We start from the raw sequence: 24,528 nt of genomic DNA, 5'->3' as shown, positions 1-24,528 counted from the left end.
CTGCTTTGTTTCCCCTTCCCATCCCTTCCCATCCTCCCCCCCCCCCCCCTCCCCCCCCCCCCCCCCCCCCCCCCCCCCCCCCCCCCCCCCCCCCCGCCCCTCTCCCCACCAAAGTTGTAAAGTTCATTTTTCGACATAACGACTTGTACCCTTCCACTGCTTTCTCTCAGCTGTAGGTTACCTACCATTAGTCTTCTAGATTCTATCTTAATAGATTTTCCTTGTTTAGACATTTCTTACAAATAGAATTATATGTGGTCCTTTGTGACAGACCTTTTTCACTTAATGTTTAAAAGGTTCATATACACTATATTTAGTACTTTATTGCTGAACAGTATTCCATTCTATACATAATAGTATTTTGCCTCGCTCCCTTTTTCCCCTTTCTTTCTTTCCTTCTTTCTTTTCTTTCTTTCTTTCTTTCTTCCTTCCTTCCTTCCTTCCTTCCTTCCTTCCTTCCTTCCTTCCTTCCTTCCTTCCTTCCTTCCTTCCTTCCTTCCTTTCTTTCTTTCTTTTCCTTTCTTTCTTTCTCTTTCTCTCTCTTTTTCTTTCTCTTTCTCCTAGAGTTAATTCCAGGCTTCAAACTTGCTAGGCAATGTCTGTACTACTTGAGCTGTGTCCCCAGCCCAGTTATGGTGTATGTTTTATTTTATTTTTTTTGTGGGTCATGGGGCTTGAACTCTGGGCTTGGGCGCTGTCCCTCAGCTCTTCAGCTCAAGGCAAGTGCTCTACCACTTGAGTTACAGCGCCACTTCCGGTTTTCTTGTGGTTTATTGGAGATAGGAGTCTCACGGTCTTTCCTGTCTGGGCTGGCTTTGAACTGCGATCCTCAGATCTCAGCCTCCTGAGTAGCTAGGATTATAGGCATGAGCCACCAGTGCCCAGCTATGGTATATTTTTTTTAAATCAGTTCATCATATTGATGGACATTGGATTGTTTATATTTCTTGGCTATTATAAATGATACTATTAACATTTGGGTAAAAGTTTCATATAAATATGTATTTTAATTGCTCTTACATAGATTACTTGGGTTATAAAAGTCTGTTTAATATTTTAGGGACTGACAGACTTTTCCAAAGGTCTTGCTCTCTTACATTCTAACCAGTAATATTTGAGAAACCTATGTGTTCTGAATCCATATGAACTCATACCACTGAATCCTTTTTTTTCCCCCTTTTGTCATGGGGCTTGAACTTAGGGCCTGAACATTGTCTTTGAGCTTTTTTGCTTAAGGCTAGTGCTCTACTACTTGATCGACACCTCTACTTCTGTTTTTTTGGTAGTTATTTATAGATAGGTGTCTCATGGATTTACCTGCCTGGGCTGGATTTGAACCATGAATCTCAGATCTCAGCTTCCTGAATAGCGAAGACTACAAATATGAGACACCAGTGCCCAAATAGTCCATCTTTTTTATTACAGTAATGATAGTGGATATGAAGGGGTATCTTATTCTGGTTTAGTTTTGTATTTCCTTAATGAAAAATGATGGTGTATATCTTTTTATATTTAATGCCCATTTTTTATATCTGTTTCGGAGAAATACAGTTTTAGATCCTTTGCCTGTTTTTTATTTTATTTGTTTTCTTTTGGGGGTAGTAATAGGGTAGGGTCTCAAATATAGAATTGTTTTATCTGACCTTTCCAAGTATTGGTATTATAGATGTATACCATAATACTTGGCTTTGTCTGTTTTTAAAGTTAGGGTGTTTGGGGGCTGGGAATGTGGTTTAGTGTAGAGTGCGTGCCCAGCATACATGAAGTCCTGGGTTCAATTCCTCAATACCACGTAAATGGAAAAAGACGGAAGTGGCTCTATGGCTCAGGTGGTAGAGGGCTAGCCTTGAGCAAAAGAAGCTCAGAGACAGTACCCAGGCTCTGATTTCAAGCCTCAGGACTGGCACCAAAAAAATAAATAAATAAAAAGGTGTTTTGTTTTAGGTTATTTTGTCTTCTATTACTGAGTTATCACGGTTCTTTATATACTTTGGATCAGTGACCCTTACAACACATATAATCAGCAAGTATTTTACCTTTTTTTTCTTTTTCCTTTTTTGCTGATTCTGGAGCTTAAACTTGGCATCTCTTGCTCTGACTTGGCTTCTTTGCTCAAGACTTTCACTCTATCATTCAAGCAATGTTCCATCCTTTTACTTTTCTTGTTGCATTCTTCGAAGCTTAATTTCTAATTTGATGAAGTCTTTTTTTCCTCAGCATGTTGTTCCTGCAATTATACTTTTTTCATGTTAGTCTTCCTTCCATGATATTATTAGGTCCCTGATGACATAAGTAAGAATTTGTTTACATAATGTTCTCAGTAACAAGCATAATCTTTATAGTGGGTCCTCACTGAAATTTATTTTTAAAGAATGAGATTATTAAACTCTGATGGCTCATGCCTGTAATTCTAAGTACTGAGAAGGCTAAGATCTTGAGGCTGGTAGTTTGAGGCCATTCTGGACAGGAAAGTTCCCTAGATCCCATTTCCTAAAAAAACAAGATTGGAGTCATGATAAAAGTGATAAATCACCAAGTACCTGTTGGTTCATGCCTTCATTGTACTTCTTAGAAGGCTGAGACCTAATTATCAATGTTCAAGGTCAGCTTGTGCAGGAAAGTCAATGAAACTCTTACCTCCAATTAACAGCTAAAAAGCCAGACGTGGAGCTTGGAACAAAAAAACTCAGAGATAGCACCCAGGCCCCTGAGTTCAAGCCCCAGGACCAGCACAACTGAAAGAAAAAGTGGTAAAATGGCCAGTGAGTAAGCCCCAAGCCCTGAGTTCAAGCCTCTATTACCTCCTCATACTCCTCCCCCCCCCCCCCAAAAAAAGAATCACACTTAATTAGAATCAAAATGCAAATTCCTGTGCTTCATCAGGTAAAAATTTTTTAGAGTGAGGACAACATATATATTTGGTTGGTTGGTTGGTTTTGTTTGGTCAGTCGTGGGGCCTGAACTCTAGGCCTGGGTGCTGCCCCTCAGCTCTTCACCACAAGGCTAGCGCTATACCACTTGAGCCAAAGCACCACTTCTGGCTTTTTCTGCTTATGTGGTGCTGAGGAATCAAAACCAGGGCCTCATGCATGCAAAGCAAGCACTCTACGACTGAGCCACCTTCCCAGCCCCCATGTATATATTCCCAAAATGTTCTAATGTGAGTATAATAAATAGCTGTAGACTGTCATAGCTTTTTGATATCATGTGAATTCTTACGTAGAATAAATATTTATATGTGAATATATAAATATTTCTAATTGTATAAAGTATTTTCAGTTTTTAATCTTTTTATTTACCAATGCATTAGTTATTAAGCAATGTCAGATAGCTGTTATCACTTGTAATGGTTAGTGTTACATTACAATAACAAGCAAAATTGTTATTAACACACTGTATTTGTATTAAATTACTTGTTTCTGTATACTAATTTGGTAACAAAACTAGCAGGAAATTAAAACCAGCATTGATAAACTTTAGGCAGTGGTAATAATATTAAGTGATTGACTGTAATAATGTGCACAGACTGATATGCTGCATCTGAACCATCTGGAAGTCATATGAATGATATCCATGTCATTTAGTGATATCTTTCAGCCATTTAATGTTACCAAGATCACCTTACAGACGTGTTTTGAGAATTGATCAAAAATGCATTTGATTATTAAGTTTATCAGTTACTATTCAAGTTTTATATTTCACAGTTGTCTGGTGGGGGGGTTGGTTTTGGAGATTGAATCCAATGCTTTGTGAATTCTAGGGAAGTACTCTGCCACTGATGAATATTTATTTCAGAAATATATTTCAGAATTATTACAGTGTTACTAAGTTTCTCATCTTGGCTAGTCTTATATAACCCTTTCCCCAGATAATTGGTAATTAAGGCACATGATTTGTAAACTATGTAAACAGGAGACAGAATTTTTTTTCTGCTAAAATACCTGTAGGTAGTCAAGTAATAGTGGCTCACGCCTGTAATCCTAACTACCCAGGATGCTAAGACCTGGAGGATTGCACTTTGAAGCAGCCAGGGAGGAAATGTCTATGAGATTTCCATCTTCACTTAACAACAAATACCCCACTGCAGGCATGGCTTAAACAGTAGAGTGCTAGCTTTGGAAAAAAAAACAAAAACAAAACAAGAGAAATTTCAGGGCCCTAAGTTGAATCCCTTGTAGCAACACAAATTAAAAACAGACAAACAAAACAAAACAAAAACATCCAATGGCTCATCCCTGTAATCCTAACTACTCAAGAGGCTGAGATCTGAAGATCATGGTTTAAAGCCAGACTGGGCAGGGAAGTCTGAGAGACTCTTATTTCCAATCAACTACTTAGAAAAGGCTGGAAGTGGTACTATGGCTCAGATGGTAGAGTGTTAGCCTTGAGCACAAATAGGTTCAGGGATAGCGCCCAAGCCCTTAGTTCAAGTCCCAGAACTGGCAAAAAACAACAACAACAAAAAACCACCTAATAATAGACAATCAAAATAAGTGCAACAGTAAGATTTGATTAATTTATAAATTGGTTAATTGATGATATCTTAAGGAAATATATTTTTATATTTTAATATGTCTTTTATATATTCTAATTATATATTATACCATTGAATTTTTTGTTTTTTGGTTCAGTCATGGGGCTTGAACTCAGGGCCTAGACACTGTCTCTGAGTTTTCTGCTCAAGGCTTAGTGCTCTACCATTTGTGCTACAGCCCCACTTCCATCCAGCCTTTTCTGATACTTTCCTGCCTGGGCTGGCTTCAAAGTGCGATCATCAGATCTCAGTCTCCTGAGTACCTACAATTATAGGCATGAGCCACTGTTGCCCCGCTCAAAACTAAACTTTTGTTGTTATTGTTGATCGGGGAGCTGAATTCATGGCCTGGACACTGTTCCTTAAGGCTAGCACTCTACCACTTTGAGCCACAGCACCACTTCTGGTTTTCTGGTGGTTTATTGAAGGTAAGAGTCTCATGGACTTTCCTGCCCACACTGGCTTTGAACCATGATCCTCAGATCTCTACCTTCTAAGTAGCTAGGATTACAGGCATGAGCCATCGCTGTCTGGCAAAAAATAAACTTATAGCTATATTTCCTAGCTTAAAAATCTGTTAACAATAGAAATTATTACTTTTTTTTTTTTGGTCTTTTTAATGCTTGTAGATGTGAGTATGCAGTGTTCACAGGATATACTTCGAATGCTCCTCTCACTTCAGCCAGTTCTTCAGGATGCTATTCAGAAGAAAAGAACAGTAAGACCTTGGGGGGTCCAAGGTCCTCTTACCTGGCAACAATTTCACAAAATGGCTGGCCGAGGCTCTTACGGTAAGTGATTTATGGGTGATTTTATATCAGACATCACATCTATTCCCAACTAAAATAAGCACATTAGCCTTCCTTAAATATTTTCAAGGCATATACTTAAGTTCACTGTTGTCTATTTCTTCCAATTCTGCCCTTTCAATATGTCCAACATTAAGTTTTCTTGGTTCTCTAATCTGCCTTCAGTAAGAACATCTTTACTTAGATCTGTTTTTACTTATTCAACTTTCCAGTGAAGTTTTTTTATGTGAAGTAAAAGTTATAATTCTTGTGGTATCTATACACAATGGAATATTATGCAGCCATTAGAAATGATAAAATAATGGCATTTGCAGGGAAATGGATGGAGCTGGAAGAAATCATGTTGAGCGAGGTAAGCCAAGAGCAAAGAGACAAACGGTACATGGTCTCCCTGATAAGTGGATGTTAAATCCAAAATGTTAAGTGATACGACAAAATTAACAGGACTTAAGAAACAAAGAACTTCTACTCATCTGGTTGAACCACTACTAAATAATCCCATGCTGCTGATCACATGTATGGTATATATGTGTACACCATTATATGTTATAGACCATGATGGACAATTTGCTCCAGGAAAGTTAGAATGAGCTTGTGACTTTAAATGAGCATCATTATTCCACAATACTGTGAAATTTGGGAAATTATGTAATCACTTAATCACAAAAAAAGTTATAATTCTGATATCTCTTTAAAATCCCAAACTACTTCGGTCCTGTTTTATTGGGGAGTTATGAAGGTAGTGCTAAAATACCCCCAAGGTCTTCTTAATTAAAAAAAAACAAATAGGGGACTGTGGAGCAGCTCTGTGGAGCGGCTCAAGTTATAGGGAGGAAATATATATTGTGTATATTTAAAGATATATATATATGCTCTACAGTGTCCAACTCCACCAGTCAAAGTACCTTCTTTCTAGTGCTGAATAGGTACTTGAAAATGGAAATGGTACAGACTGTGAGGATAGATTTCTGGGTGCTGCTGCAAATACTTGCTCCTCTGTGACTTTTATGATATTGGGCAAATTATTTAGCTTTGTATTCCTGCTTTCTTATCTATAATAATAGTTAATCTGCCTTCTGTGGTTTTTGTGAGGATTAGATGAGTTAATATATGTATGAATTAATATTTGCAAAGAGCTTTGAGTCCCTAATATACAGTGTTATAGTTTGCTGTTATTAATTTTAAATTATACTTGTATAAGTGGAAGGGTTTTATTTCTACCTTTGTAATTTTTGTTTGTGTCCTTTATCCATTTTTCTGTACAGCTGTTAGTCATTTTCTTTTGTATATTTTGGTAAGAACACTTAAGTGAGCATCTATACCCTTTTAGCTACTTTTTACGTACAGTAATTTTTTACTCCAATACAGTAGAGTTTATTGACTTTTCTCAGATTTGTAACTCCCTTTTTGGTGATAAAATGGAATGGTCATTTGTCATATTTGTTGCTATTTTATTTTCAAATTTGGTGTTAATCATTCAACTTTGCTCATTAACTGTAATTTTTCATCCCAAAAAATTTATAGTCAGTTTTTATTTATTATTTGTTTTCAGCCAGTACTAGAGCTGGAACTTAGAGTCTTGTGCTTTCAATTGGCTTTTTCATTCAAGGCTAGTGGTTTTTTGCTGGCTAATTGGAGAGTCTCTTGAATTTGTGTGCTTGGGCTAGCCCAGAACCTTGATCCTTGTGTCTCAGCCTTCCCAGTTCAATCAGAATAATTTTTAGTTCATAGGTTCTATTTATGATTAGAAAGACTTTCTCTAGTCCAAATTTATTTTTAAAAAGAAAAACCTCCTGTGTTTTCTTCCATTCAAATTAAGTTTTCACTTCCAAATAAGTTTTGTAAAAATTGTTTAGGAATTTTCTAGAAAAACTTGCTTTCAATATTACACTTTAAATATTTGTATCTTTAGTAAAGTTTTTTCACTAATAACAATTTCTTCAACGTTTGACATGTTTTTGTTTTTAAATTTTGTTTTAATATATCTTTCTTAATTAGGAACTGATGAATCTCCGGAACCACTGCCTATCCCCACATTTTTGTTGGGTTATGATTATGATTTTCTGGTGCTTTCTCCATTTGCTCTCCCTCATTGGGAGAGACTTATGCTGGAACCTTATGGATCTCAAAGAGATATAGCTTATGTTGTACTATGTCCAGAGAATGAAGCTTTGTTAAATGGAGCCAAAAGCTTTTTTAGAGATCTTACGGCAATATATGAGGTAGGTGTTTTTTAAAAGAAATGACATTTTAAAATGACTTTATAATTTATATATGTATGGAATATATTGGAAGTTCAGATGGTTGAGACATGTGATAATGGTTTAGAGAATAGATTTTTAATTCTCTTACTAGCCAAGTACATTCTGCCAAGCTTGAGTCAGTGTCTTTGCTAGATGTTTATGCCATGGGTTATAGTGGAAAATACTATTGGGCAGGAGGTGGAGGGGGGGCGGGGAGAGGATAATGAAGGCAGTGTGTGTATGTGTATGTGTGTGTATGTATCTCATTTATAAAATACCCTTTTCCGTGCTGGACATGCCTGTAATCCTACCATGTGGGTAGCTGAAGCAGAAGGATCTTGAATTTGAGGCTAGCCTGAGCCATACTGTGAATATCAGGCTAAACTTAGCTATATATAGTGAGACATTGTCTTAAAAATAAAAGTAACCTTTAAAGCTAAGGTCTGGTAGTTCACACTTGTAATCCTAGTTAATGAAGAGGTTGAGACATAAGGATCATAGTTTGAAGCCAGCCTAGGTAATAAAGTCCATGAAGCTCTTATCTCCAGTTAACCACCAAACAGTTGGAAATGGAGCTGTGGCTCAAGTGGTTAGAGGACCAGCCTTGAGTAGAAAAGCTTAGAGGTAGTGCTGAGGCCCTGAGTTCAAGCCCCAGGATCAGCAATTTAAAAAAAAAAGGGAGGGGGGCTGGAAAGGTGACTTAGTGGTAGAGTGCTTGCCTTGTATGCATGAGGCCCTGGTTTCAATTCCACAGCACCACATAAGCAGGAAAAGCCGGAAGTGGCACTGTGGCTCAAGTGGTAGAATACTTGCTTTGAGGTGAAGAGCTGAGGGACAGCGCCCAGGCCCAGAGTTCAAGCCCCATGACCAACCAAAAAAAAAAAAAAAGCATTAACCAGATTATAATCCTAGCTACTTAGGAGGCTGATATCTTATGCTAACAGTTCAAAGCCAGTCCAGGCAGACAAATCTGAGAGACCCTTATTTCCAATTAACCAGCAAAAAGCTCGAAGTGTAGGCCTAGCTCAAGTGGTAGAACACCAATTGTGAGGGGAACAAAAAGCAAGAGAGCACATTCAAGTTTCTCTTCTGGTGCCAAATGACTCAATGAATGAGTAAACAAACCAGGTGTGGTAGTAAACATAGGTAATCTCAGCTACTCAGGAGATGGAGGCTAGAGAAATGTTAAGTTTGAGGCTAACATGGCCAATGTTAGGCTTTTTTTTTTTGTTAAATAGTACTGGAGTTCGATTTAGGACCTTCAGCTTGTCAGGTACTCTTCCACTTGAACTGTTCCTCACCCCCTTTTAAGTTATTTTGTGGCATAGGATCTCACATTTACTGCATAGACAGTCTCACTGTGATCTTCCCATTTACATTCCCTGCATAGCTAAGGAGGACATGTGTGAGCACCCTTGTATTGGTTGAGGTGAGGATCTTGGTAACTTTTTACCAGACTGACCTCAAACTTCAGTCTTCCTTATCATAGTATAGACACTAGCCACTGCATCCAGCTTATTAAAGGCTTTGAGTCAGGCATAGTGGTTCAAAGCTATAATCCTAGCTGTTTGGAAGACTAGGATTTGTGGTTCAAGGTTAGCTCAAGCAAAAATGAAAAAAATCAAGATTCCATCTCAGCCAATGGTAGGATATAGTGGTACTTGATTATTATCTCCACTATGAGAAAAAAATAATGGTGCAGTGATATGCAACTGTCATCCCAGCAAGTTTTTAAAGGAAAAATGGTCTATGATTCTGTTCTTCACCCTTCATATTAACTTATTTTAAATAGCTTATGTAATTTAACTTTCATGATCTAGATATTGTAATAAATTTGCTAATTCTACTTTATATATTTCTAGTCTTGTCGATTAGGTCTGCATAGACCTATTTCTCGACTGTTGACAGATGGAATTATGAGAGTGGGATCTACTGCATCAAAGAAACTATCAGAAAAGTTGGTAGCAGAATGGTTTTCTCAGGCAGCTGATGGTGACCATGAAGCTTTTTCTAAACTCAAGCTTTATGCACAAGTCTGCCTATTTGATCTAGGTATTTTTTTTATTTACTTTTATAAAAGGTTTTAGCAGTGTGTTTTTGTAAATTAAATCTTACTGGAATATGGGCTGGGAAGGTGGCTCAGTGGTAGAGCACTTGCCTTGCATGCCTGAGGTCCTGGGTTCAATTTCTCAGCACCACATAAGCAAAAAGAAAAAAGCTGGAAGTGGCGCTGTGGCTCTAGTGGTAGAGTGCTAGCCTTGAGCTGAAGAGCTAAGGGACAGCGCCCAGGCCCAGAGTCCAGGCCCCACGACCGGACCACCACCCCCCCCCCAAAAAAAAAATCTTAAGCCTTGACCATTTATTTACACATTGTCTCTTTCTGCCTTTGTGCTATAAAGTAAAACATTAAGAAATGTCTTTTGGTTGCTGGTGTAAGGATTCCATTAGATGGACATTGTGAGTTCTGAACTATTTTCTGTTGGTTTTTTTTGTAGATATGATGTCTTGTTTGTGTTAAGATTTGCTATGTGTTAATAATTTAGAGATAAAATAATTTGTAGTTAACCTCTACCACACTCCATAATAGTTCTTTGCTATAGATGAAAAAATAACAGCTATTTAAGATACGGAGTTTTTTTGTTAATACTTGTTAATTAAATATCGTGATGTATCTGAAAGGTACTTTTAAAAATACTGATCATTGATGTTGGAGATAGCTTAGCAGGTAGAGCATATGATTAGAACTTCCTTTAGACTTAACCCAAAGATATCCAGTACCAAACTATTGAATCTCATTAGACATGTCTGTGATTTGAGCCTCATAACATTCTTTCATTGTATATTTTAATTAGCTATCAGTGTAGACAATATTTCTTCAATTTGTGATTTAGAAGCACTTTCAGTGGTTTGATGAAAATTTGTTAAGATACTGTTTTTTCATTTAATTGTGCCTAGGAAGTAGAACTTCATTCTACTTCCATTATCTTTCTGTAATTTCTGTAAAAGTGCTCAGTTTATCTTTGCGTTCCATTTAAATTTATTTATTTAGTTTCTACAAAAAAATATAAAATTTGTGCTGCACTGTTAGTAAACTATTTCAAAGAGAATATCAAGAAAATATTAGCTAATTTTTCATTTAAATGATGGAATTTTTAAAAAGGAACAGTGAAATAAAGAATTGAGTATCCTGTTTTTATTCTTTAGGTCCGTATCTTGCTTCCCAGCCACTGGACAGCTCTCTGCTTTCCCAGCCAAATTTAGTTGCCCCTACGAATCAGTCTTTGATTACTCCACCTCAGATGGCAAATACTGGAAATGCTAATACTCCATCTGCCACCTTAGCATCTTCAGCAAGCAGCACTATGACAATGACTTCAGGTGTTGCCATATCTACTTCACTTACCACAGCTAATTCGACTTTGACTACCACTTCATCTTCATCATCTTCCAGCTTGAATAGTGGAGTATCATCAAATAAATTACCTTCATTTCCACCCTTTGGCAGTATGAACAGTAGTGGTACAGGACCCATGTCTGCACAAGCAAGTACAGTTCAGAGTGGCCAACTAGGAGGTCAACCATCATCAGCTTTACAGACAACTGGAATTGCAGGAGAGTCATCATCACTTCCCACTCAGCCACATCCTGATGTGTCTGAAAGGTACCTTTAACAATACTGATCTTTGGCCTGGGAATGTGGCTTAGTGGTACAGCGCTTGTCTAGTATGCATGAAGCCCTGGGTTCAATTCCTCAGTATCACATAAATAGGAAAAATGAGAAGTGGTGCTGTGGCTCAAGTGGTAGAGTGATAGCCTTAAACAAAAGAAGCTCAGAGACAATGTGCCCTGAGATCAGCCCCAGGACTGGCAACAACAACAACAAAAAATAATGATTCTTGAGTAGAGAGCTTAAGGCCCTAAATCTAATCTCCTGTACAGCAAAAATAAAAAAGATCTTTACCTCTTTGAGCTGTAGGGTAGCTCAATGATGTGGAGTGTGTACTTAGGCCAATTCCTAGTTCCAAAAAACTTGATAAAAAAATGAACAGCTGTTTGTGAGAATATGAAAACTATGATGTCCCCCTTCCCCCCCCCCCCCAATGAGATAGTCATAAGTGAACCGGAAGTGCGCTTTTTTTTTTTAATTCCTGGGTCTTGAACTCTGGGGCTGGGCACTGTCCCTCAGCTCTTCAGCTCAAAGCTGCCACTCTACCATTTGAGCCACAGCACCACTTCTCGTTTTTTCTGTGCTATTTCCTGTTTGCTGGTGGTTTATTGGAGATAAGAGTCTCATGGACTTTCCTGCTGGGCTGGCTTTGAACCATGATCCTCAGATCTCAGTCTCCTGAGTAGCTAGGTTTACAGGCATGAGCCATAAGTGTCCAGTAAGAAGTGCTTTTTTTTATCTCATCCTTAGATTTAGTTTTTATAATGTTGAATGTTTTGGATATAAAATAATAATTAGGAGTTTTGTAAAGTCTTTATTGTAAAATCTTAGAGTAGGCTAGTTAAGATTTCAAAAAAAAATTTTGGTCTAAATACTCATATTGTGTTTGAGTCTGTTATGTGTGTGGCCTAACAGTTAAGTTGATTTGCCTATTCAAGTTACTCTTAACAATTGAGAGATCCCTATTGAGTCAGTTGATTCAAAGCCTTTAGATATTTAACAAGAGTTAAATTTTAGTTCTGTCATTTACTGCCTTTGTGATTTGGAAGAAGTTGTTACTTTCTGAGCAAGTAGCCATCCCTGCAAAATTGTAGATAGCATACAATATGAAGTGTTTCAGATAGTGCTTTCTAGGTTATTTGTAATATCAGTGATGATGATTGCTCTCATTCCTTTCATCATAAGTATTGGGAGAGTTTCCTTTTGATATAAAGGTTACACTAGTCTGATACATTATATATGTCAGCTACTCAGGATGCAGTTGGAAAGATACATTGGAAACATGAGTAAAAAATTGTTTTCCGTATTGGTCTTTTGATCTTAACTACCTAAATAGGTTTGATGTTTAAGAAAAAGCCAGCAGTGGCGCTATGGTTCAAGTGGTAGAGCGCTAGCCTTGAGCACCTAGGCCCAGAGTTAAAGCCCCAGGACTGACCAAAAAAAAAAAAATGAAAAATAAAATTGCCCATCAAAGAATGAAGCTTGTTCACCATTGAAGTTAGGAAGTCGAATGGGGCTTGAGGGCTTGAACTCAGGGCTTTGTGTGTGGTTCATTTTTGTTTTTTGTTTGTTTGTTGTTGTTGTTTTTCAAGTCTAGCAATCTACTGCTTGAGCCACAGCTCCATTTCTGGCTTTTTTTGGTAGTTAAATTGGAGGCTGGCATCTCATCAACTTTCCCACCATGCTGGCTTCAAACCTGAGATCCTCAGATCTCAGCTTCCTGAGTAGCTAGAATTACAGGAATAAGCCACTGATACCTGGCCCCTAAGTGTTAATAAAGGAGAAAAATAAGTATTAATAAATTATTTTTGATTTCTGATAATCTATAATTTTGACTTACATGGTTTTTTTTCTCTTTTTTTTTTTCTTACTTTTTGGGTCTGGTTGTGGGGCCTGAACTCTGGGCCTGGGCGCTGTTCCTCAGCTCTTCAGCTCAAGGCTAGTGCTCTACCACTTGAGCCACAGCACCACTTCTGGCTTTTTTCTTTTTGCTTATGTGGTGCATGCAAGGCAAGCGCTCTACCCACAGTGAGCCACCTTCCCAGCCTGTTCCCCCTCTCTCTTTTCCTTCCTTCCTTCCTTCCCTCCCTCCCTCCCTCCCTCTCTCCCTCCCTCACCTTTCTTTCTTCCTTTTCTTCTCTTTCTTTTTCTTTCTTTCTCTTTCTTTCTTTCTTTCTTTCTCTTTTTTTTTTTTGGGTCCGGTCGTGGGGCCTGAACTCTGGGCCTGGGCGTTGTCCCTCAGCTCTTCAGCTCAAGGCTAGTGGTCTACCACTTGAGCCACAGTGCCACTTTCCGGCTTTTGTCTTTTTGCTTATGTGGTGCTGAGCAATCGAACCCAGGGCCTTGAGCATGCAAGGCAAGCGCTCTACCCACAGTGAGCCACCTTCCCAGCCTGTTCCCCCTCTCTCTTTTCCTTCCTTCCTTCCTTCCCTCCCTCCTTCCCTCCTTCCCTCCCCCCTCTCTCTTTCTCTCTCCTTTCTTTCCTTCCTTTCTTTCTTCTATCTTTTTTCTTTCTTTTGTCTTTCTTTCTTTCCTTCTTTCTTTCTTTCTTTCTTTCTTTCTTTCTTTCTTTCTTTCTTTCTTTCTTTCTTTCTTTCTTTCTTTCTTCTGTCTTTCTTTCTGTCTTTCTCTTTTCCAAGACTGGGACTGGAACTTGGTACTTGGCTGGCACTCTACCACATGAGTCACACCTCCGATCCCTGCTTATTTTTTTTTTAAGAAAAAAAATTTTTTTTTGGTCAGTCATGGGGCTTGAACTCAGGGCTTAGCTGCTGTCCCTGAGCTCTTCTGCTCAATACTAGTGCTCTACCACCTGAGCCACAGCTTTACTTCCAGCTTTTTGTGTGTGGTTAATAGGGGATCAGAGTCTCACAGACTTTCTTGCCCTGGCTGACTTTGAACTATGATCCTCAGATTGTCAGCCTTCTGAGTAACTAGGATTACAGGCGTGAAACCAGCACCTCAAAGCAAGACTTACTAAAGGGCTTATGTGGTATGAAATGGCACATACAAAAATTACGGTTCTCTCTGATGTGGAAGAATTAATCCTCGATATTTAGAGAGGACCTCTGATCTTTCCTACCTGAGAAAGGGAAGTGATGTGTTAAGAAAATGCTTTTATGTTCCCCAATCAATATATAATACAACTCTCACTTATTTCTACCTTAAACTTCAGCACAATGGATCGTGATAAAGTGGGAATCCCTACAGATGGTGATTCACATGCAATTACCTATCCACCTGCAATTGTTGTTTATATAATTGATCCTTTTACATATGAAAATAAAGATGAAAGCACTAACTCTTCTAATGTATGGACATTGGGGCTACTTCGATGCTTTCTGGAAATGGTCCAGACTCTTCCTCCTCATATCAAGAGTACTGTTTCTGCACAGGTAAGAATTTTATGTTCAGAAGTTGTTGCTACTACTTTTATGTGTTTAAATTGATTTTCTAAAAGCCAAATTCTATTAATTTTACTTTAAGTGACAGTACAATAAAAATCTTAAGAGCTTATGAAAGAGAATTTAACCCGTTATAATTTATGAGTCTAATTAGAATAATACAGCCTAGACTTGTATAACCTGGAGTTCTAAGTCTGAAAGACAGATTGCAAGTAAAAGTAGAAGAAATTTAACCCTAATAAGTGATTTCTTCATTTTATATAATTAATATAATTGTTGTATAGAATCTTTTAAGGATTTTTTTTCAGGTAACTTAGTTCAGTGTGTATTGGTAAAATTGACTTTAAAAATGAATTATGTAATAAGAAAACTATAAGAATTCTTTAGATAATCATTTAAGCTAGGTTTTGTTTAAGTTTTATAGTAGTGTTGCTAGCATTATACCTGCAGTTCCTTTATTCTCTATTGGAATTTTAACATTTGTAATATTGACCTATACCTTTTAGATTGTTCCTTGTCAGTACCTGTTACAACCTGTGAAGCATGAAGATAGACAGATCTATACCCAGCATTTAAAATCTCTAGCTTTTTCGGTCTTTACCCAGTGTCGGAGACCACTTCCGACATCAACCAATGTGAAAACATTGACTGGCTTTGGTCCAGGTTTAGCCATGGAAACTGCTCTTAAAAGTCCTGATGTAAGTATATTTTCCATGACCAGAATTTGTGAATGACTATACATTTTATGATTTTATACAAAATTAAGTGAAATTTTTTTGTTGTATAGTACTATGGTACCTTTTTATTTTACAGAGACCAGAGTGTATTCGGCTTTATACACCCCCTTTTATTCTGGCTCCAGTGAAAGACAAACAGACCGAGCTAGGAGAAACATTTGGAGAAGCTGGACAAAAATACAATGTTCTTTTCGTAGGTTACTGTTTATCACATGATCAAAGGTGGATTCTTGCATCCTGCACAGATCTATATGGAGAACTTTTAGAAACCTGCATCATTAACATCGATGTTCCAAATAGGTACTTTTATTTCATTTCCAAAATGATTAGCTGTATCATCTCAATTTAAAATTTGTATGTGTGCTTGATCATGCATATTGTGTTTACATTTAATGAGTAGAAAACTGTTTGAAAGCTTATATATGTTAAGAATTAGACTTAAGTATTGTGGGTTTACATTTAATCTTTGTAGTGAATGGTTATATACTTAAGATAGTAAAAATAATTTTAATTATAATCTTTTACAGACAAAGTGATTAAGATCCTTAATTTCTCATAAAACTTTAAGTAATGATTTTAGATAAACAGTTTTGAAACATAGAACTAAAAAGATCTGATGTTAAAAAACAATATAAGGCTGGGGAGGTGGCTCAGTGACAGAGCACTTGTCTTGCATGCATGAGGCCCTGGGTTTGATTCCCCTGCACCATATAAGCAAAAAGAAAAAAGTTGGAAGTGGCGCTGTGGCTCAAGTGGTAGAGTACTAGCTAGCCTTGAGCTGAAGAGCTGAGGGACAATGCCCAGGCCCAGAGTTCAAGCTCCACGACTGGACCATCAAAAAAACAAAAAACAAAACCAATATAAGTGGGTGCTGGTGGCTCACACCTGTAATTCTGCCTACCCAGGAGGTTGAGACCTGCAGATTGCAAGTAGAAGCCAGACCAGGCAGAAATTTCCATTAAATCACCAAAAAGTCATAAGTAGAGGTATGCACCAAGTAGTTTTAGTGCCAACCTTGAGTAAAATAGCCAAGCAAGAGCTAGAGGCCTCCAATTCAAGGCTCAGTACCAGCACCAATAAAAAATGACACTCATACATATACACACATAATTTATATATATTATTTCTATTTTGTTTATTATATTTTATTAACATATATATATATATATATATAAAGTAAAACATTTATATAACATTTAAACATTTCTCTTGTGCCATCTACAATTTAGACCCCATTTGGGGTCTGAAAAATCTTGATATTTAATTGTTTAGAGTGTCTACTGAAAATAGTAGCCTTCTTAGAATTCTCCTCAGCTGTAATGAGGTACCATGACTAGTTATTATGAAGAATGTAACTATTAGGGCCTAAGAGGCAAGTTTCTCTGAGTTAGCAGTTTAGTAAACATTCCTAGTAACTTTACTAAGCTAGTAAACATTACTCAAGAGATCCTGAAAAGTAAGTTCTGAAATAATTTTCAGGTTTGTATCTTCTTTTTTCCTTGCTCTTTCCTTCTTTTTCCCTGTATCTTTTTCTCTTTGTCTCTCTGTTTCTCTCTTTTTTTCCTTCAACTTCTCCCTCACCCTCTCTCCCTCTCCTTATTTCCACTGTCCTGGAGCTTTTTTGTTCAAGACTAGCACTCTACCACTTGAGTCACACCACTTCCCAGTTTTTTTGTTTTTGTTTTTGTTTCTGATTGATTTATTGGAGATAAGAGTCTCAGACTCAGGCTGGGAAGGTGGCTCAGTGGTAGAGTGCTTGCCTTGCATTCATGAGGCCCGGGGTTCGATTCCTCAGCACCATATAAGCAGAAAAAAAAGCCGGAAGTGGCGCTGTGGCTCAAGTGGTAGAGCGCTAGCCTTGAGCTGAAGAGCTGAGGGACAGCGCCCAGGCCCAGAGTTCAGGCCCACGACCGACCAAAAAAAAAAAAAAAAAGGAGTCTCAGACTCTCCCATCTAGGCTGGCTTTGAACCATGATCAGATCTTAGCCTCCTGAGTAGCTAGTATTACAGGCATGAACAATCAGTACCTGGCTTCTTTTTTATTTTATTTTTTCATTATTATAAAGGTGATGTACAAAGTGTTTACAATTACATAAGTCAGGTAAAGAGTACATTTCTTTCTGGATGATACTATTCTTCCCTCACTCTCTCCCAGTTTTTCCTTCCTGTCCCCATACATAAGTTGCATAGTTAATTTCAACATAATGTCTAGTGAGTCCCATTGCTGCAGTTGTTCACCCTTTGTCCATGATAGATAAATGAACAAACAAGACAAAAAGAAAATAGAAATAGCAATGAAGAGAAAACTTCTTGTTTCCATTCCCTAGAGTTCATTTCAATAAATATTATATGATCAGCTGCACATAGGCATTGCACTTTGTGTTCTTCTTCCTGTCTTGTGTTTATTTATTTATTTTATTTGGCCAGTCCTGGGTCCTGATCTCAGGGCTTGGTCACTGACCCTGAGCTTTTGTGCTCAAAGATCCATTTCTAGCATTTTTGGTGGTTAATCAGAGATGTGAGTCATGCAGACTTTTGTGTTTGAGCTAGCTTTGAACCATAATTCTCAGATTTCAGCCTCCTGATTAGGATTACAGGCATGAGTACTTACCTCAAGTGCAACGGTCTTCAATTTCCAGTACAAAAAGACAAAAAAAAAAAGATGTATTGACTATTTTAAACCTTAATACATTGTTTCTTATTTCCTTGATGTACATTTTGTTTTGTTTTGTTTTGCCTGTCCTGGGGTTTGAAATCTGGGCCTAGGCATTGTCCCTGAACTTCTTTGTGCTCCAGGCTGGCATTCTACCGCTTGAGGCACTGTACCACTTCCGTCTTTTTTTGAGTAGTTTATTGGAGATAAGAGTCTCATGGGGACTCCTCTGCCTGGGCCCTCAGATCTCAGCCTCCTAAGTAGCTGGGATTATAGGTATGAGCCACCAGTGCCTGGCTCCTTGATGTAATATTAATACTTTAATTCTTGGTAATACTAGGGCTTCAACTCAAAGTCATTAATGGTTAGTCTTGGCATTTACAACCTTGATTTTTTTAAAAAGTAGGCACCAGTGGCCCACACCTGTAATCCTAACTATTCAAGAAGCATAGATCTAAGGATTGCAATTCAAAGCCAGCCAGGGGTGGAAAGTTCATGGGATTCCTATTTCCAATTACCTACCCAAAAAAAGCCAGAAGTGGAGCTCACTTGTAGAGTATGTCAATTGTAGAATGCTAGCCTTTTTTTTTTTGTCGGTCGTGGGGCTTGAACTCTGGGCCTGGGCGCTGTCCCTCAGCTCTTCAGCTCAAGGTGAGCGCTCTACCACTTGAGCTACAGCGCCACTTCCGGTTTTCTGGTGGTTTATTGGAGATAGGAGTCTCACGGTCTCTCTTGCCCGGGCTGGCTTTGAACCGCGATCCTCAGATCTCAGCCTCCTGAGTAGCTAGAATTACAGGCGTGAGCCACCAGCGCCCGGCTTAGAGTGCTAGCCTTGAGCACAAAAGCTCAGGAATAGTACCCAGGCCCAGAGTTCAAGCCCCAGGACCTACACAAAAAATAAACAAAAGAGGATAGAGGTGTAATGAGAGACCTCAGTTCAAATCCCAACCCTTCTACAAACTGGTCATATGATTTGGGAAAGTTAATTTAGCCAGCTGAACTACAGCTTATTTATCTATAATATCTGGAAGATTAAATAAGTTAAATGAGGTACTGCATCTGAGCTGATTGGGCAGGATGCTGAACTGCAGTAAGTATTAAATAACTAGCTAATATTGTGCAGCCACAGACTCAGTATCTATGTACATTTTCATGCTGCAGAATTGGAATTGTGATAGAATTTTGATGGTCTGCAAGGCTTAAAGTATATAATATGGATGTATTTGTATGTATGCATAAATAAGCAAACAAATGACTTAAAGCTGAATGTGGTGGTGGCATGTACTTCTGAGGCATGATGATCACTTGAGCCTAGGAGTTCAAGCCAGTGTAGGCAACAAATATTAAGGAAATTGCAATCTCTTACGTTGTTTCATGCTGGTTATCATAGCTACTCTAGAGACAAATATGGGGAGACTCATTGTTTCAGACCAGCCTTGGAAAAAGTTAAATCTATCTGAACCAGTAAGTTGGGCATGGTTGTACATGTGTCATCCAGCTATGCTAGAGGCGTAAATGGAGGATGAACGTCCAGGCTGGGCCTTATATAACTAAGCAAGTTGGGCCCTGGTGGGTCATGCCTATAGTCTTAGCTACCATGCAGGTTTGAGATCTTAGAATTGAGATTTGAAGCCAGTTTGAGCAAACAAGTCCAAAAGCCTCTATCTCCAATTAACAGCAAAATGCCACACTTGAGGTGTGACTGCAGTGGCAGAACATCAACTATGAGCTCAATGCTGAGCAGTAGCTTGAAAGCCCCAATATTAGAACCTAAGGGGGCTGGGAAGATGGTTCAGTGGTAGAGTGCTTGCCTTGCATGCCTGAGGCCCTGGGTTCCATTTCTCAGCACCACATAAGCAGAAAAAGCCGGAAGTGGCACTGTGGCTCAGTGGTAGAGTGCTAGCCTTGAGCTGAAGAGCTGAGGGACAGAGCTCAGGCCCCATGACCGACCAAAAAAAAAAAAAAGAACCTAAAAAGCTGGCTGGGAGTCTGGCTCAAGTGGTATTGCTCCTTTCTAGCAAATATACACCCCTGAGCACAGATCCTAGTATCACCCTCCTCCAAAAAAAATACCCTATAACTTGGATTCTAAATGAATGATTTTTTTTCATACCCATCCTGGGGTCTTAAACTGGGGCCTGTCTTTGTTTTTGCTCAAAGCTAGTGCTCTACCACTTGAGCCACAGCTATGCTTTTGGCTTTTGGGGGGTCATGGGGAATGCTTAAATTGAAGGTAAGAGTCTCAGACTTTCCTTGCCTGGGCTGATTTTGAATCATGATCTTCTGATCTTAGCCTCCTGAGTAGCTAGGATTACAGGCTTGACCCATGGGTACCCAGCACTTCTGGCTTTTTTGGGTAGTAATCGAAGGTACAAGTCTCACGGGCTTTCCTGCCCAGACTGGCTTTGAACCATGATTCTCAGATCTCAGCCTCCTAGGATGATTATTTTCTTCAAGGCAGAAATTAGCATACAAAGAGGTTTAATTGTGATATTTATGTATATGCATATAATATACTTTGATCAAATTTACTCCTCATCTCTCATCATTATATGGTTTTTATGTATATTCTTGTTGAGGGCTTGTGTAAATGTGCGGTTCAATGATGAGAGTTCATGCTTGGCCATATATGATGCCCTAACACCAGTACATAAAATAAAATAACCAAGTTTTCATCAATTTGAAATCTCTTAAAATGTCACCATGTAAATTTTTACTATTTCTTTGTTTCACTTAATAGAGCTCGTCGGAAAAAAGGTTCTGCTAGAAGATTTGGTCTACAGAAACTTTGGGAGTGGTGTTTAGGACTTGTACAAATGAGTTCATTACCATGGAGAGTCGTAATTGGTCGTCTGGGAAGGATAGGCCATGGAGAATTGAAAGGTAAATTGTCCTTTCATTTATTTGATTTAGTATTTTGTTTTTCCCATCATACTAGAGATGGAAACCAGGGCCTTCTACATGTTGGGCAAATGCTGTACCTCTGAGCCACACTCCAGGCCTTATTTTTTAATTCTTGCTTTTTTTGTATGTGGAGTGAAAAGCTAGAGGTTATCAGTGAGTCTTTAGTTTTTAAAGAACTATGTAAGTGTTGTTAATACCCACTACTCTTGTCTGTTGTTTTCATCCAACCTACTCATTCCAACTCTTATTCATCCTGTTCAGGGGTATAAGTGTAGTTAATATGTTTTCTTGTTGTCTTCCATTTTTACCCCCTTTCTGTTTGCTACTCAAATCTTCTTGTGTTCAGCAACTCTACTCAGTTTGGTGCTCACTAAAGTTGGGGATAAAGAATGTTGAATAGCATCAGCATTAAGATTGTTGATTTGATGATGACTCCTGTTTGAGGAATATACTAATTTTAAAACCATTGATTATTTTTCTTATATTTTAATCTTAGTTCTCCAGCAGAATAACAGTGCTGTTACTTTGAATATTATTAATCTTTTTACGGTTGATATCCACAGATTGGAGCTGCTTGCTGAGTCGTCGAAACTTACAGTCTCTAAGTAAAAGGCTCAAAGACATGTGTAGAATGTGTGGTATATCTGCTGCAGACTCTCCCAGCATTCTCAGTGCTTGCTTGGTAGCAATGGAACCCCAAGGTTCTTTTGTTATTATGCCAGGTTAGCTATTATTAGTTTATATCAGATTTAATTCATTACGTAGTTTTTTAAGTATTACAAAAAAACATACTCTTCATTTAAAAATGTCTTTTGCTGTCTCTTTTTAGATTCTGTGTCAACTGGTTCTGTTTTTGGGAGAAGTACTACTCTAAATATGCAGACATCTCAACTAAATACCCCACAAGATACATCTTGTACTCATATACTTGTGTTTCCTACTTCTGCTTCTGTACAAGTAGCTTCAGCTACATATACCACTGAAAATTTGGATTTAGCTTTCAATCCCAACAATGGTAGGTGAAATTATTCCTAAAAGTTTTTTGTTTTTGTTTTTGAGAGTGCGTCTTGCTATTTTCCAGGTATTCGTTGTGACATTAAATTCTCCTGGGTTTAGTCAGTCCTCTGGCCTCAACCTCCCAAATAGCTGAGGCTGTGGGTATCAACTACCACACAAACGTAGCCACATCCTATTTTAATGTTACCTTGTATTATTAAAACAGAAATTTGCAGTTATGGTTTTGATGAGGAGAGATTATCCTAGATTATTCAGGTGAGCCCTAAATGCAATCCTATGTATCCTAAAGAGCGAGAGGCAAAAGGAGGTTTGAACATGCACAAAGACAAAGGCCGTGTTAAATCAGATGCTGTGCTCCTGACTTTGAACATTGAGACAGGGATGCAAAGTATATACATAGTTCTATTTTTTTTTTTTTCATCAGTTGTGGGCCTGAACTCTGGCCCTGGGTGCTGTCCCTCAGCTCTTCAGCTCAAGGCTAGTGCTCTACCACTTGAGCCACAGCTCCACTTCCAGTTTTTTCTGCTAATGTGGTGCTGAGGAATTGAACCCAGGTCCTCATGCATGCAAGGCAAACACTCTACGACTGAGCCACCTTCCCAGCCCCTATTATTATTTTTTTTTTAAGAAAAAGAAAACAGATTCTCCCCTAGAGAGCTTCCTGATACTTTGATTTGAGTCTAATGAAATTAGGCCCTTCGAATTGTAAAAGATAACTGTGTGTTGATTTATGCCAACAAGTTAATGTGGGACCAGTTAATTAATAGACCTTCCTTCTGCCTTACAGTTTCAGAACAGATGATGCAAATTATTTATGGTTTATTTTGAAAGTAATATAATGAATCATAAACGTTTGTATAGATTTATGTTTGTGTTTTTGAGTTACCTATACATAGACTTTATAGCTTATTTTATATATCTTTATGTTTTTAATATAAATGGCCAGATTAGAGATGTAACTTTTGTAGCCTGTTTTTAGTGCAAAAGCAACTAATATTCCATTGTTACTCTGAACTACATCATAACATGTTAGATACTCAAACTTAGGCATATATATATTAATGATTTTGTCTCAGTTAATTGTAATAACTCAGATATTTTACTTAATATAAAATAGTGAGGGGCTGGGAAGGTGGCTCAGTGGTAGAGCACTTGCTTACATGCTTGAGGCCCTGGGTTCGATTCCTCAGTACCACCTAAGAAAAAAGCCGGAAGTGGCACTGTGGCTCAAGTGATAGAATGCTAGCCTTGAGCTGAAGAGCTGAGGGACAGCGCCCAGGCCCAGAGTTCAGGCCCCACGACCGGACCCAAAATAAAGAAAGAAAGAAAGAAAAATAAAGAAAAAAAGTAGTCCCATTTTTAAGTATCATTTCATGAACATATTTTACTCCTTGTTAGTTTCCTATTGTTGCTGTAACAAATTACCAAATACTTAGTGTTTAAAAGATCACATACACATGCTCTTAGTAGAGCATCCAAAATCAGTTTCAATGGACTTTATAGTCAGGTTGTTAGCAGGGTTGATTGCTTCTGAGATTTGCAAGGAGAATGTTTCTTTGCCTTTGAGGCTACCTGTACTCCTTAGCTGGATAGTCCAGAACAATCTCCCCATTTTAAGATCCGTAGTTTGATCACATACACAAAGTCCTTTATGGTAACATTAATAGATTTCTGAGATTAGAGCATGGAAATCATTTAAGGGCCATTATTCAGATTAATAATGTACTTGTTTCTGTGGGGGTTTTTTCATTTGTTTTTCTGTGCCCATCCTGTGGCTTGAACTCAGGGCTTGGGTGCTGTGCCGGTGCTTCTTTTACTCAGAGCTATTGCTCTAGAACTTGAGCCACAGCTCCATGTCCATTTTTTTTTTTTTTTTTGGATGTTCATTGGAGATAAAGAGTCTCACAGACTTTCCTACATTGGTTGACTTTGAACTGCAGTCAGTCCTCAGATCTCAGCCTTCTGAGTAGCTAGGGTCATAGGCATGAGCCACCAGTGCCTGGCTTACATATTTTTAAAATATCACTGTTAGTCTAATACTTGACACTTGGTACATAGTAATTTGGTTATATTAACCCCTTTTGGTTAAAATTTATTTACCCTATTTACCCTTTACTGTGAATAATTATGCACTATGGAAAAATGGAATGTTTAATTTCTTTCTCCTGTTTAGATGGAGCAGATGGAATGGGTATCTTTGATTTATTAGATACAGGAGATGATCTTGATCCTGATATTATTAATATCCTTCCTGCATCTCCAACTACATCTCCTGTACATTCTCCAGGATCTCATTATCCCCATGGAGGTGATGCTGGCAAGGTAATACTTTTTGTAGAAAAGTTCAGTTTATCTCAACATCATTCATTCATTTCAATAAGGGATTCAATATGAAAAGAACACTAGCTAATTTTCCCTATTAACTTTCCCTTAAAAATTAGCAAGAGATGATGTACTTTCATTCACTTCTGCCTCATAGACATCCACTTTTATTGGTTTGTTTTTGAAAACAGTCTCACTGTGTAACCGAGACTAACTTCAAACTCTCATTCCTCTTAAA

At 38.1% G+C, this 24,528-nt stretch overlaps 1 protein-coding gene across 1 annotated transcript in view; it reads left to right on the top strand.

Annotated features, from left to right (window-relative positions):
- Positions 1-24,528, top strand: part of Med13 (mediator complex subunit 13) — a 101,559-nt gene that overhangs the window by 65,705 nt on the left and 11,326 nt on the right. The window contains exons 16-26 of the mRNA XM_013013309.1: positions 5,164-5,325; positions 7,342-7,565; positions 9,449-9,638; positions 10,791-11,247; positions 14,429-14,648; positions 15,164-15,355; positions 15,471-15,694; positions 20,788-20,930; positions 21,515-21,673; positions 21,781-21,966; positions 24,142-24,290. Of these exons, the coding sequence (XP_012868763.1) occupies positions 5,164-5,325; positions 7,342-7,565; positions 9,449-9,638; positions 10,791-11,247; positions 14,429-14,648; positions 15,164-15,355; positions 15,471-15,694; positions 20,788-20,930; positions 21,515-21,673; positions 21,781-21,966; positions 24,142-24,290 (2,306 nt within the window). The remainder of the gene's footprint in view (positions 1-5,163; positions 5,326-7,341; positions 7,566-9,448; positions 9,639-10,790; positions 11,248-14,428; positions 14,649-15,163; positions 15,356-15,470; positions 15,695-20,787; positions 20,931-21,514; positions 21,674-21,780; positions 21,967-24,141; positions 24,291-24,528) is intronic.

This window comes from Dipodomys ordii, unplaced genomic scaffold (assembly GCF_000151885.1).
Source record: "Dipodomys ordii isolate 6190 unplaced genomic scaffold, Dord_2.0 Scaffold19, whole genome shotgun sequence".
NCBI classification, from domain to species: domain Eukaryota; kingdom Metazoa; phylum Chordata; class Mammalia; order Rodentia; family Heteromyidae; genus Dipodomys; species Dipodomys ordii.
The sequence above is the reverse complement of the archived record's forward strand: the minus strand, read 5'-3'. Positions and strand labels throughout refer to the sequence as shown.